Raw genomic sequence first — 15853 nt, forward strand, 5'->3', positions numbered from 1 at the left:
AGGCAGAGAGGCAGGCAGAGAGAGAGGAGGAGGCAGGCTCCCTGCTGAGCAGAGAGCCCGATGCAGGGCTCAATCCCAGGACCCAGGATCATGACCTTAGCCGAAGGCAGAGCCCTTAACCCACTGAGCCACCCAGGCGCCCCTGAAATTTTTCATATTAAGGAAGACTTGGTAATGGAGTGTTCACATAAATTATTTAGCTGAGGTTCTTGTAACTTTGCATTTTCAAGTAGTTGCATTTGTTTGTCTTATTTGACTCAATAGGCTTCAGTGAATATTTCCTGAAGTCAAATAATAGGAAAAACCAACTGGGTAACAAAAATGAAAATTAGATTTTATAGTAAGAAAAATCCTCAGTATTCACGTGATAAAATGACTGGGCTAAATATGAGTAACTTGCCCTCTGTGATTATTTTGTGTTATTTGTGAACTCTACATTACATTAACTTCTCATGGCGGTATTTGTGTTTTTACTGTGTGTTCTAAATGTTTTATATGTACCGATTCTTTTAATCATCACAATAAGCAAATAAGCTTCTGGTGTGTCTTGTTAATAAGACTGTGTGGCCTATTACATTTCAATACCCTCAGCCTCTCTGTGAGCGTGGAGGAGCATTGGCGTAAGAACTCCCTCTCTTCCAAGACACTCCCATATTTATCAAATTAATATGACTCCAAATTAAGGGAACAAAAAGGACAAATCTCAATGGCTTTTTTTTTTTTTTAAGATTTATTTATTTATTTATGTGTGAGAGAAAGCACAAGTGGGAAGGAAGAGAGAATCTCAAGTAGACTCAGCACTGAACGCAAAGCCCAGTGCGGGGCTGGATCTCAGGACCATGGGATCACTACCTGAGCCAAAAGCAACAGTCAGAAGCTTAACCAACTGTGCCACTCATGTGCCCCTTAATCTCAATGTCTTTTTAAGACAAAGAATGAGATGATGATTCAGTAATCTGGGAGAGTTATTATTTAATACAGTCTCCACTTTCTAGGGAGAAAGATAGAACATGCTGCTTTGTAATGTCCTAGTTTGGATTTTGATATCATCTCATACTTTCTGCTGGAAAATAATTTTTTTCTCTCTCTTTAGCAGCAAACATCCCTGTCTTATTTTCTTTTTTAACAGGCAGTAAAAATTTCAGTGTCAAGCGGCCTGTCTGAATAGCCAAATTTTACTCTGGTTAAGAAAAAAATGGAATTTGAAGTGAAAGTAGAAATGAATTCAATTGTGGCCTGGCCAGTTTACCAGCTATGTGATTTTGAAAAGTTACTTTTCTCCTCTGAGTCTCCATTTCCTCATTTTAAAATTATGTAATAAATAATACCTATCTAAAGTGGATATTTTGAAGGAAAAAAGACACTGTGCTTGTAAACAACACCTTGAAATCTAAAATGGTATAGAAATATCAGAGGTAAAAGATTGTTGTATTATACTACTGTTTTGCAAATATACCCAAATATTTTAGATACTAAAATTTGGAAACTGAAAATGCTGTTTTTCTTTTTTACTTTTTTCTCTAAGATACTTTTTATGATTCTCAAAGTTCTAATTTTGAAGAAAAATGCAGCCTGTAAATGTTATTTTTCCTAAACTGGTTTTTGCTTACCATTGGACCAGTCTCTTCTCCCTTGGCAATTTGTATATGCCTATATGATAGCACTTACTACAACTTTTTTTTTTTTTTTTTAACTGATATACTTGTATGTGTTGTGCACTGCACTGTGAGTACCATACATACAGGCTTTTTGTATTGATTTGTGTTAGTGACCTCTGGAACTTTTTAATCACTTAAGACTTAATAAACACATAATAATGAATCTCCTTGGGTGCACGTGTAGGTGGATGGATGGATGAATACCTAAGGATCAAAGATAAGCAGGATACCAAGGACTTAATTTTTAAGGCCTGACAATATATAGGGTACATTTCCTTTCCCACTGCATTTATCAGAAAATGACTTATTTTCTGACTATGATTTTTTTTTTTAAGAGAGAGAGAGAACACTCATGTGTGAGCAGGGGGAGGGGCAAAGAGGGAGAGGATCTCAGGCAGACTCCATCCTGAGCATGGAGCCTGATGCAGGACTTGATCTCAAGACCCTGTGGTTATGACCTGAGCCAAAATCAAGAGTAGGACATTTAACCATCAGAACCACCCAGGCATGCCAGCTGTGATATTTTAAATATTGTACTTTTTGCTCTTTTTGTTGAGCAAAAAGAGCTCGGTTATTGATATTGATAGTTTATCAAAGATGAATTTTTTCTCTTTGAAGTAATCAGCATTTCCTAATTTCTGAATATAATGTTAAAGAGTTATGCCTTGTTGGACATGTTTCTATGAATACAAGTTTCTAAATGTGCACAGAGCTGCAAATATTTTCAGAGGCTGACCTTTGAGCTCCTATACTTACAGAGACTCAAAACACTATTTCCAGTCTCTTTTCAGAGGGAGACTGGCATACTGTTTTCAAGAGACCTTTGCTTTTCCTCCTACCAACATGCCTAGGATAGTAGGAGTCACAATTCAGAGCTATTGAGAGCTGTTTTCTCCTTGTTCTTTTAGTTATGCCTAAGGAGGAGGAGGGAAATGAGAGCCAACAAACTGTAATGTATATGTATCTGTACCATTATGAATTTCTAAGAATTGGATTTCTCTCACTCAGTAATACTTTTGACAGCTTCATCCATCCATAAAGCATTTCTAAAGTGGGAGAGGCAGAAAGATAGCTGTTTTGTGTCCTTTTCTAAATTATTTAGAGTAAGAGGACTAACATAGCTTACTAATCTTTAGTGTACCATTTGCAAGTGTATATAGTACTTAATGATATATATTTTCGTAATCCTTTCTTCCTAGTTCTGTTTTAGATACGTGTCTCTGAGTTCATCGTTTTTACCTATTTCAAATTTGTTGTCTCTTGTGTGTTAAGCAACTTTGAGTTACTTTATGAATCATTTTTAGAAAAATAATTATTTGCATATAGGGATAATCTGTAAAGGATTGTCTAGGTTGGGGTTTTTGTAACATGTTTGAATTAACCAGCTGTCCCTGACTCATCACAGACATGTAATAAATATTTGCTGATTATTTCCTGATGGGTATTGAAAGTTTTCAGTAATATCAAATCCTGCATTCTATTTTCATATCCTAGGGCTTTAACCTAAGGAAATAAGCCTAAAAATGTAAAATTTTCCACTTACAAAGATATATGCTACAGCCTTATTTATAATAATGAAAAGTTGGGGCACCTGGGTGGCTCAGTTGGTTAAGCAACTGCTTTTGGCTCAGGTCATGATCCTGGAGTCCCAGGATCGAGTCCCACATCGGGCTCCCTGCTCAGCAGGGAGTCTTCTTCTCCCACTGACCTCTCTCCTCTCATGCTCTCTCTCTCTCTCCTATTTTCTCTCTCTCTCTCTCAAATAAATAAAATCTTAAAAAAAAAAAAACTTAAAGTTTTTATTTCAGTTACCTTCTTAGACTCCTAAAATGACAGTAAGAGGAGATGCTAAGTGACAGATGCAAAGGACAAAACAGAAGAAACAAGAAAACCAGTATTTTGGGTGATGGAAACTAGAAGAATGAGTGGTTACTGATCTAGAACAGGGTTTGGCAAAATTTTTCTGTAAAGGGCCAGATAGTAAATATTTTAGATTTTGCTGGCCACCTGTAGCCTCCAGCATCCCTTCCTTTCTCCTTCCTCTTTTCTTCCCTTCTCTTCCTCTGAACTAATTCTCCTTTATGAATCCTTTTCAAAGTAGTAGAGAGAGAGGAAGAGAAAGAGAATCTTAAGCAAGCTCCATGCTTTGCATGGAGCCCAACTCGGGACTTGATCTCACAACCTGAGATCATGACGTGAGCCAGAAACAAGAGTCGGAAGCTTAACTGAGCCACCCAGGTGCCCCTAAGGTATTTTATTTTATTTTACTTTTTTAATTTTTTTTATAAACAACCCCTAAGTATTTTAAAAGAATATAAAAACTGTTCTTCATCGGCAGGCCAGATTTGGTCTATGGACCAAATTTTGCCAACTCCTGGTTTAGAAAATCAGAGAAAATTGAAACCAAAGCCATTCCAGCACAGAGTCCTAGAAAGACTAAAGCTCAGGAATTCGTGGTACCTAGAAGTGTACCACCTTCTATTGGTACTTCCGGAAATGCCTGTTAAGATAGAACTGAAAACAAGAGAAATGAATATGTCTTTTTGACCCTTAAATCCCCTTCCTAACCTTACATAGCCAGATGACTGCACCTCTCTGACCCTGGCAGGTGAATGGAGGTTGATTTCCTGGCAAGTATGAACCACATATTCTGGACTGACATACCACAAGAATAGATGAGAGTAAGGATTAAGCGTAAGTTAATTAAGTGAAACATACTGAATGTTAAGACCCCAGGCTCCTTTTAGCAACCAGAATGCTGACAGTAAGGCTTACAGTTTGAGGCATGAGTTGGAAGGTTTCTGCATAGGAAATTAAACTAGGCAAGAGGGGAGTCTGATGAAATGGTCCTGTCATATCACACTGGCATGAAGTTCATCTGTCAGCAAGTCCAGGATATGCCAACAAAACTTTGAATAAGTCTTTTAGTACCTTGCTCTTAAATGTGTGGACAGCCAGTGATCCTTCTGCATTTGAAAAAATTCTCTAACATAGATGTCCTGATTGGAGGACAGGAAAATGCCATGAGGAACTTCCTCAAAATCCGTCAATTTCCCCAAAGAGATAAGAAGCTGTTGTAGCTCTGAAATAAGACCTGAATGCATTAAACAAGGAACAATCAATAAAGGAAAAAACTTCTTGGAAATTAATAATATGGTTGCAAAAATGAAAGATGGATTATTACAGTTGACCCTTGAACAACACAGATTTCAACCGCATGGGGCCACTTACATGCGGACTTTTTTTTTTTTTTTATAAATGCAATACAGTACTATATATGTATTTTCTCTTTCTTGTCATTTTTAAAAAAATTTTATTTACTTATTTGACAGACCACAAGTAGGCAGAGAGGCAGATGGGGAGGGGGGAGCAGACTTCCTGCTGAGGAGAGAGTCCGACGTGGGGCTCAATCCCAGGACCCTGAGATCATGACCCGAGCCGAACGCAGAGGCTTCACCCACTGAGCCACCCAGGCACCCCTTTCTTGTCATTTTCTTAACATTTTCTTTCTTCTAGCTTACTTTATTGTAAGCATTTAGCATATGATACATAGTAACACGTAAAATATGTGTTAACTGTTGATGTAATTGCTAAAACGTCCAGTTAGTAGTAGTAGTACTAATAAGTAGTAGTAGTACTAATAAGTAATTAAGCTCTTGGGGAGTCAAAAGTTGTACATGGATTTTTCAACTACGCAGGTGTAGTGTTCCTAATGCCCATATTGTTCAAGGGTCATTTGTGTTGAGGAGTAAAGATAAAGTTGAGGAGGTCTCCCAGAGATCGGGAAGCAAAGAGATAAAGGTGAAGGAACAGAAATGAGAAAAAAGATGATTACTTTAGGAGATCTAGTATCTTAGTAAGGGTTCTTTGGAGACAGAACAGTGAAAACTTAGGAGATTATCAAGTAAAACTAGAAACTTTCCTAGAACTGAAGGAACATAGGTCTTCATACTGAAAGATTGAAAAGGCACTTGAATGCTCAGCACACAATGCTCAGTAACTTCTTCATCCAAGATCAAGATGTATTTATCCGGGGTGGGGGGCACCTTGGGGGCTCAGTCAGTTGAGAGTCCTACTCTTGGTTTCCTTTCAGGTGATGACCTCAGGGTCCTGGGATTGAGTCCTGTGTCAGGCTCCCCACTCAGCGGGAAGTCTGCTTCCTCTATCCCTCTGTCCTTTCCCTGCACGTGCACTCGCTTGCACGCTCTCTCTCTCTCTCACACACACACACATACACACACACACACACTTTCTCTCAAATAAATAAATCTTGAAAAAAAAAGATACATTTATCCTGGAATTTCAAAACCATAGGGGCAAAGAATGTCACGTTTACAGGGAGAGAAGGCAAATCATTATATTAGGAAAAAAATCAGAATGGCATCAGACTTTGCATTAACAGCACTAGAAGCTAGAAGATAATGTAATGATGCCTTCAAAATTGGAGGGGAAATTGTTCTTTATCTAGACTGAGTATTAATCAAGTGAAGATAGAATAAAGGTATTACCAGACATATAAAAAATCTTAGGAATTTTCTGAAATTGGTGATTCAGCAAAATGAGGGAGTAAATCAGAAAAGAAGACAAGCTTTAAAGTATCTAACACAAAATTGAGGGAAGGATGGGTGCCCGGATATCTCAGTCGGTTAAGCATCTGCCTTCGGCTCAGGTCATGATCCCAACGTCCTGGGATCAAGCCCCTCGTGGGGCTCCCTGCCCAGCAGGAAGCCTACTTCTCCCTCTCCCACTTGCCCTGCTTGTAGTCCCTCTCTCACTGTCTCTCTCTCTTTCTCTTTCTGTCAAATAAATAAATCTTCTTTAAAAAAATGAGGGAAGGTTATTTGTGGGATGATAGGATTGAAGGGCGATAACAGCTGGAAAGCAAATCTAGAGGGCATCCTGTCTACTTTAGAGCCCATTAGAAGGTTTAGAGAAAGGAGTCTCTAACAAAAACAACAACAAAAAGTGATAGAGTGTTGAATCAAAGAGATCTGTACTTACAGCAGAATGGGTGATGAATAAAAAATGATTATGTAGAAAACTGAACAAGTGAAAAATCAAGGCATTTAACTACATGGGGAAAATAGAATTGTGTAAGAATGGAGATTTAGTCACGGTATACTACTTGTCTCAACATTTTTATTATTCCTGATAATGTACAAGAAATACATAACTATATTAGAAAGCTAGAAGGGAAGTGTATGTGTATGGAAGGAGAGATAATGAGAATTGGTGAAAGACGGCTGAATTCACATCTTCCATTGTAAGACAGGCAGTGCCTAAAGCTGAAAAATAAAGAAGCGACAAACTCAAATCTGTTACTTAAGTGTATGAAGATACATTTTGGAAATGGTTGTTCCTCACTAGTGGCACTGAAAAGCTGGTTGATCTTTTAAAATCACAAGCATGAGGGTGCCTGGTTGGCTCAGCTCAGGTCATGATTTCATTGGGCTCTCTGCTTAGCGGGGAGCCTGCTTCCCCTTCTCTCTCTGCCGCCTCTCTGCCTACTTGTGATCTCTCTCTCTGTCAAATAAATAAATAAAATATTAAAAAGAAATAAAATAAAATCACAAGCATGTGTAATTTGATAAAGATTAGTGAATAAAAAGGGAAATAAAGGTTAATAGTTGGAGTCATGAGTAATTTATTTTCTTTATACATTCTTATATTTCAGATTTTCTACATTGATTATTCTTTTTTTTTTTTTAAAGATTTTATTTATTTATTTGTCAGAATGAGCACAGGCAGACAGAGTGGCAGGCAGAGGCAGATGGAGAAGCAGGCTGAGCAAGGATCCCGATGTGGGACTCGATCCCAGGATGCTGGGATCATGACCTGAGCCGAAGGCAGCAGCTTAACCAACTGAGCCACCCAGGCGTCCTACATTGATTATTCTTTAAGAGTCCAGAAAAAAATGTTCCTTTTTCAGTATGAGTCTTCATTATTCTTAAATATTTTTTCATTTGTTAGGAATTCCTAATTTACAATATTTTATTTAATATTGTTTCTTCAAAAAGACGTGATTTATTTCCTAAATCCCAGAAAACACGATAGAATTGGCATTGGGAATAAATACTTGATCACTCATGAAGTTTGTGGTCTAGAATATGGGGAGAGATGTGTTAATTAATTACAGTACAAATTTACGTATGAGGGAACACACCAATGTCTACAGAAATAGAACACGAAAACAAGAGACAGTGAGGAAGCAGAATTAATAATACTTGGCCACCTGTTTGATGCAGAGGATGAGTGAAAAACAAGAGTCAGAGATGACTCCCAGCTTTCTGGCTTCAGTGACTGGGTATATTTGGTGTCAGTGACTGAGAATGGAAATAGATAAAAGATAAGGTGCAAGTTTAATGAACTGTTTGGAACCTATTGGTTTCAGCTGTTGCATTGAAATGCAAATATACTCATCTAGATTTATCCAGGATGATGTGTTTGGAGCTCAAGAAAGAGGGCTGAGAAAGAGCAAGCAGAAGAATGAAAATAAATGAATGGATTGCATAATTGTCAATCACATTAAAATAGAGTGGGTGAGAGCTCCAAATAGATGATGTAGACTAGAGCATGAGAAGTGAATCAGAGGCAGAGCCCTAGGGAAAACAGTCATTGTCTTAGATGTTTACAGATCTTGGGATACCCCTTTGGGCGTTAATTGTAGGTATAGAGGAGTGAAGAGCCAATAAAGTCAGGGCTGCAAGGGTGAATATCTTTTCATAAGCTTGACTGTAAAGGAAAGAAAACAGACTTAGCTAGAGGAGGTTTCTTGTTTTATCTGTTACATTTTTTTATTGCTTTTTTTTTTTAAGCTGGAAGAGACATGAGCTGGAAAGACTGGTTTCTAGAAAGGAGCCAATCAGAAAGAGGTTTAAAAACATAGAAGAAAGAGGATAAAAACAACAAATGAAAGAAATGAAATGATGACTAACCAGGCACATTCGTTTTCTGGAGCCCAAAGCTTACTTTATGTGGTAGAGGAGGTGAGGGCTTAAGGAAAATGTCAAAGTAATGAGTACAAAATTAGATCCAGTTGGTTAAGCGGAAAGGGGGACCATGAAAGTTACAGCCTTAAAGCTTAGGGCCATGTAAGGGGACCATGAAAGTGACAGCCTTAAAGTTTAAGATTCATTAGTTCTGAGTAAATCCGTGTCAGTTCCTAATAGTTTAAATTTCCAGAAGATGGGAAATACGAAAAAGAACACTGGTAGTTTAAAAAAAAAAAGCACTGCTAGTGATATTAGCCTTACAGAGAAGGATACTTATTTTGAGACTCCCTCTAGAATACACATAAGAGGCCACTTGGCCTCTTATCTTGTTATCTTGTCTGTTGATTTATCTACAAAACTTGGAACAGTGCTTATTAATTAAGTCCTTAGTAAATATTTGTTGAACATATGTTGGAACAAGAAGAAAAATGAGATTTAATGCTCAGAGACCATCTTAAATTTTAAGGAGGAAATGTTTTTGTAGTAGATAAGATTGTCAGATGAAGGGTGGATGGCAATGAAAATGGAACTTGAAGAGAGCAGTCATGATTTAGAAGAGACACTGAGGAAGGGAGGCAGAGTAGATGAGGCAGAAGGATATTGTGTTATCAAGAGAATGGTTGAAATGATAAAATCTCCGAAGAGACTAAATCTTCTTACTGTTTAACATTGCAGATAGTGAAACTGTTACTTCGTCATGGTGGAAATCCATTTCAAGCTAATAAACACGGGGAGCGTCCAGTGGATGTAGCAGAGACAGAGGAGTTGGAATTGCTGCTAAAAAGAGAGGTGCCTTTATCTGATGATGATGAAAGTTACACAGGTTCGTTTCAAATAATCTTTATTCAACTGTTTGACATGGTATTTAGTAGAACATTCTGATTCTGCTATGCAATATATAAAATGTTTGTGTTCCTTAGGATAAAACTAGTCAGTTATTAAGGATGATGAATTTAGTACCTTAGGTATTTGCTGCATGTCCCCTGTGTAAGTGAAAACATAATGTCATTGCCCTGTTTTCATGATCACCCCCGCCTCCCCCACCCGGCAAACTGCTATCACATTCAAATCTCCTGCAGGACCTTTTCCCATTAACAGCTATCAGAACTGCTACTCTAACTTCTTTCATTCTTTTATAAATTAGGTACTAACCAAACCCTTCCTGTTTTTCCTAGCATTAATGAGTCATCTTTGCATTTTTATTTCTTTGATTTAGGTGGTTGAACTCTGGTCATTGTTGCAACATAGGGGCACAGTTTTTCAAAAACAGTTTTAAAAAGGAAAGATCTAAAAGAATAGTTCAGAAAACTTTTGGCATACTCCCATTTTCTTGTAAACATAAATAGTTAAAAATGTAACAAAGTTTCCTGCACTGAGGAAAGTCTTTTGCATACGGGTTTGAAGGGTTCATGCTTTCAGGCAAAAATCAATGAAAAAGAATTGATTCAGAAACACAACTGACCAGGTGCCTGGATGGATTTGATTCTTGATCTCGGCTCAGGTCTTGATCTCAGGGTTGTGAGTTCAAGCTCCACATTGGGTTCCACGCTGGGTGGAACTTAAAAAAAAATAAAAATAAAAAGAATCATAACTGACCATATTCTCACAAAATTTTAAAGAATTTCTGAGAAATTAGGTAATACTACTTCTTATATACAAGGGAATAAAAATCAAACCATACTCATTTAATCAGCCATCGCCAGCAGGCAGTAAAATGACACCTATAATAGTTTTGAGGCAGAAAGGTCTACCCTTTACTTTTTTTTTTTTTTTTGAGGTATAATGACATATATTAGTTTCCAGTGTACCACTTGATTTGATCTTTGTATCCATTGCAAAATGATCACTACAATGAGGCTAGTTAATATCCATCATCCTACGTAGTTACAATATTTTTTCTTTTCTTTTCCTTGTGATAAGGAGTTTTAAGATCTACTGAATTAACAACTCTCAAATATGCAGTACAGTGTCATTAACTATAGATACCATGCTGTATATTACATCCCCATGACTTAATTTATTTTATTACTGAAAGTTCGTACCTTTTGACCCATTTTGCCCAGTGTTTCTCTGTTATCAATGAACTTGGCTTTTTGTTTTGTTTTGTATTGTTTTTAGATTCCACATGTAAGTGAGATCATAATGGTATTTGTCTTTCTCGGTCTGACTTATTTCACTTAGCATAATGATCTCATGGTCCATCCATGTTATCTCAGATGGCAAGATTTCATTCTTTTTTATGGCTGACTAATATTTTATTACATACATATACCACATTTGTAGCCATTCATCCATAGATGGATACTTAGGTTGCTTCCGTATCTTGGCTACTGTAAATAATGCTGTAGTGAATGTAGGGATGCACATCTTTTTGAGTTAGTAATTTTGTTCTTCAGATAAATACCCAGAAATGGAATTGCTGGATCTTGTGGTATTTCCTTTTATTTTATTTATTTATTTATTTTTTGAGGAGCTTCCATACTGTTTTCCATAGTGGTCACACTAATTTACATTCCCACCATCAGTACACGAGGGTTCTGTTTTCTCTACATCTCTTTCACTTCTTTGCTAACAGTTTTTATTTCTTATCTTTTTGATAATAGCCATTCTATAGGTATGTGGGGGATATCTCACTGTGGTTTCCATTTCCCTGATAATTAGTTATGTTAAGCATCTTTTTGTATACTATTTGCCACAGGTATGTCATCTTTAAAAAAATGCCTGTTCATATCCTCTGCCCATTTTTTAATTGGATTGTTTGCTTTTGAGTTGTATGAGTTCTCTATATGTTTTAGATATTTTTATGAGCTATAATTTCTGAATATTTTCTACCATTCACTAGATTACCTTTTCATTTTGTTGATGATTTCCTTTGTGTGCAAAAGTTAGAATCCCAGTATTTTATTATGAAAATGTTCAAATATACAGCAAAATTCAAAGAATACCCTTTACCCACCAACTACATTTTATAGTTATTAACTTTTTACTATATTTCCTTTATTACAGTATCACATACCTATCTGTCTACGTACAGTCCATCTTATTTTTTTGATGCATTTCATTAACTAGCGTTCAATTTTTGTGTCTTATTAAACTTATAAAGTATTTATTATTTACGCTTGTGAAATTAATAATTCTTTCCTTAATGAAATATCCTGACTTTAGAGAAATGTGTAGACCTGTGTAGTCCAATCTTACCAAGATATAGACTGTCTCCATCACTTCAGAAAGTTCTTAAGCCCTTTCCTAGTCCATTCTCACACCTGCCTGATCATTTACACCCTTTATGGTAAAAATTATTGGGCAGGAATCACTAATGGCTGATAATCTAGAGGGGATTTTTTTGATGAAGAGCAGAATCTTTACATGGCCTTTTCACATTTATAAGAGAGGAGGGGGCTGGGAAACAGTGATGATAGGGAAGAGAAATTTAGCATCATCTGAACTGTGTGATTAAAATTAACGTCATTAAAGGAGGGACAGATGCACATTATGTGCCTTCAGATGTGATGGTGTGAGAAGGCTATAATATTACTTTTATAACATTTTGGCTGTGATGCATAACCATGAAGAATGTTCTGGTTTTTTTCTTTTTAAAAGCCAGTGCCATGGAAGATTAAGAAATGTCAATGTCATAAAGTGATTAAAATGTTCCAGACTATGTAAAGAGATAATAATTAAAGGCAATACGTGTTCCTTGGCTGTATCCTCTACTGGAGAGGGGAAGTGACTATAGAGGACATTATTAGATCATTTAACAAGGGAAATGGATGGTAAATTTATGAACTTGACAACTATACTGTGGTGACAAAGAATATCCTTATGTCTTAGGAAATACTTATTTCTTAGGAAATATTCACTGGAGTATATGGGGTAAAGAGCCATCATATATATAGTTTGCCTTCATATAGTTCAAAGGAAGAAAATTTATACATACATGTATAGAGAGAATACAAATTATAAAGCAAGAGAGTGTAACAATAATAAATTTGGGTGAAGGATATATAGTATTTAGTATTTTATTCTTTCTAGCTTTTTGTGAGTTAGAAATTAATTCCAAATGAAATCGAAAATATGTATTAATACATAAAATTTCCTTGCTTTGTCCATTGAAAGGATATAAAAGTAATGACATTAAGAGAGTAAGCAATAATCATTCCTGATGCCCAGATTTTAATCTTGAAATATTTTCTACTAAAAGAAAACCAGGGATTCTTGAAAAAAAAAAAAAGGATGATGCTATGTCTGGGACAGGAAATAATATAAGAAACATCTTGTCATTACAGATTCCAAGGAAACTGTCAAAACCTTCTCAAAAAACCTTAGGAGACAACTTGGAGAGCAGTTCACACTGGCCATAGATGGGGTAGTTTGAGTTTCAAAAGGGTATTAATTATAGATAATGTAAACCCATCATTTATGTTTAAATCTGTGATTCTATAGAGATAAATTTTTTAATTCAGCATCATCAGAGAACTAATTTGTCATCTTAAAAATTAGGCAGAACTGAAAAAAAATATTTATTTTGCCTTTCCTGTATGAACTTTATCATTGGGTAACCTCATTATAGGTGAGAAGTATTTTCTTTTAAGATTAATCCAGCCAAAAGAATGAGGAAAAAAGATTAACTGTTTGCAATCCCCAATTAGTTAATATATCTAAGCATTGAGGATTGATCGTAGTTGCTAACATTAAATTTTTTAAAAAAGAAAATATTGCATGCCCCTTGATGAAGGAATACCAATTCTCAGTCCTCAGGATTCAACTGCAACATGTAGGAAATACCAGGGTAAGAGGGATATGCTGACCTGCATCCAGCAAAATGTAGACTGTGGGAACCCCAAACAGCTCCAGTTCTTCAACTGCAATCTATCTAGATTGCATAAAAATGATAAAGGATGGGGCGCCTGGGTGGCTCAGTGGGTTAATCCTCTGCCTTTGGCTCAGGTCATGATCTCAGGGTCCTGGGATCGAGCCCCACATCGGGCGCTCTGCTCAACAGGGCCTGCTTCCTCCTCTCTCTGCCTGCCTCTCTGCCTGCTTGTGATCTCTCTGTCAAAAAAAAAAAAAAATCTTTAAAAAAAAATGATAAAGGATAACTCATAGGGAAAAATTAAAATGTTTAAAAGGAGTTAAGACTAAAAAATTGAGCATGTATTTAATAGATGATTTATGCTTTTCTGGGGGAGTTTTGTGCAAAACTAGTCACAATAGATGGCACATAGAAGATCCAGGATATTAGGGGTTTTTTAATAATAAGAAATTCTTAAGCTGATACGTTAGGAAAAGCCTAGTAAGTTTTCAGTAGTTTTGAGAGAGACCAGCAATAGTGATAGTTCCTTTATTTCACTTAGGAAGTGATCAGCACTGTTACTTAAGATCACCTATCCAAAAGTGAGACTGATTGTAGTTAAGAGGAGATTGGGGGTAGGGGGTTGTAAATAAGGAGAGAAAATGCAATGTTGGTTAAAGCGTTGATAGCAGTATTTGGTATAGTGATAATGTTACTGAATGAAACTAAAACTATAGGCAAAATTGTAAAAGTGTCAGCATTGCTTTTAGAATCTATTTTCACCTCTTCACCATGCGATAGATATAAACTCCTTAAGTGGTACATAGACACTGCTCGGAAAATATTTGAATTGGTGGGGAGATGTTACTGGTCCTCAGGGATTATGTGAGGACTCATCTTCAGCCTCCACAAATCCAGGGAATAGCTGAACCTGTAGGCTGAGTTCCTCCATTACTGAGACTAGGAAAGTTTGAGAAAACCTATAATCAAACACCAGAGAGCCTTCCTCCTGGTACTTAAGCTGCTAACTGGCAATCTCAGGGGTGAAGGCCACTTTACCTTCCACTACTCAGAGGAAAGCTGCTGCTTTGACCATTCTAACATTGGGTTGTACTGTGCTAACAAAGGAAAGCAGCCCTTCAGAGTTGCCTGCAAATTCAAGAGAAGGATTGTTCTGAACCGAAAGAATAAATAGAACTAAATAAAACTACTAGAGGAAACAGATGATTTGAACAATAAAAGTGAACACTGAAGGAAATGCAGGCATAGCTAATAAAAATCACGACTACGCAAGCAGAACTCCAGTGAGGAGTGATCATTGTTGGGACTTATTAGACTGGAAAATCAAGTAAAAATAAATCCTCACAACACAGCAAAAATACAAAGGGAAAGAATCCTGAAAGAAAAGATAATAGAAAAAAAAAAGAAAAGAAAATAGACTTTGAGACTAGCTAGATCTAGGAGACCTAACAGATCTAACATGTGAGTAACATATGTATGGGGATTTAATAGGGAAAAAGGAAACAGGTGAAGAATAGTCCACAGTTAAGCAAATAGAAGAAAATTTTCCTGAGCTATAGATAGCCTGAATTCATCAATAATAAAGGTCAGTGAGTTCCAGATAGTTTAATGAAAATGCACACACACACACACACCCTAGACATATATTGATCAATTTCCTTTGTTCTGAATGTGACAAGTTAATCTGCAAGGAAATACTGTCACATTGGCATTGGACTTCTAACTTGTAACCATGGAAGATAGAACCTTGAGAGAAAAGAACTGTACCATAAAAATTGTATACCTGATCAAGGTATTATTCCCCTGACAGGGTAAAAGAAAGATACTCGCAGACATGTAAGCATTTAGAAAATGCATCAATATGTAAATTTTCTTACATTTAAAAAAAAAGAAATACTGGAAAAATAAACTAACAACTTAAAAAACTGGTTGCCTAATAGGAGAAAGGATAAAAAGAGAGATATATTAATGGTCACAGTTTTTTTTGAAAAGCAGTCTGACAACAGCTAACAAAATACAACAGCCCTTATCTTTTAGAGATATGTCCTGAAATATTTGTAGATGAAATGATAGATTGAATAGGATGTGCTTCCAAATGATACAGGGATAGGATGAATAGAGGTATGGATTGGCCACATTGATGGCTATTGGAGCTGAGTGATGGGTACCTGACGTGGTGGTTCAGTATAATATTGTCTACTTTTTTGTAAGTTCAAAGTTGACCATGATAAAAATGTTTTTTAAAATATGTATGCTCCTTGATCTAGCAGACACACTTCTGGGAATATCTCATGTTTATTACAGCCCTGTTTTTAGTGGCAAAAGAAAAAATAAATAGTGATATAAAGGATTGGTTGCATAAATTGAGGTAGATGACCATACAATGGACT

At 36.4% G+C, this 15853-nt stretch overlaps 1 protein-coding gene across 5 annotated transcripts in view; it reads left to right on the forward strand.

Moving 5' to 3' along the window:
• ANKRD12 (ankyrin repeat domain 12) overlaps window positions 1-15853 on the forward strand; it is a 131115-nt gene that overhangs the window by 73123 nt on the left and 42139 nt on the right. For 4 of the 5 annotated variants that reach the window (XM_032875747.1, XM_032875746.1, XM_032875748.1 and 1 more), the window contains one exon: window positions 9326-9473. In XM_032875747.1, the coding sequence (XP_032731638.1) occupies window positions 9326-9473 (148 nt within the window). Of the gene's footprint in view, window positions 1-9325; window positions 9474-15853 lie in introns of those variants that run through there. The other variant, XM_032875750.1, reaches the window with a different exon arrangement.

The sequence above is a fragment of the Lontra canadensis genome, unplaced genomic scaffold (genome assembly GCF_010015895.1).
Source record: "Lontra canadensis isolate GAN:19392208 unplaced genomic scaffold, GSC_riverotter_1.0 scaffold57, whole genome shotgun sequence".
Classification (NCBI taxonomy): Eukaryota; Metazoa; Chordata; class Mammalia; order Carnivora; family Mustelidae; genus Lontra; species Lontra canadensis.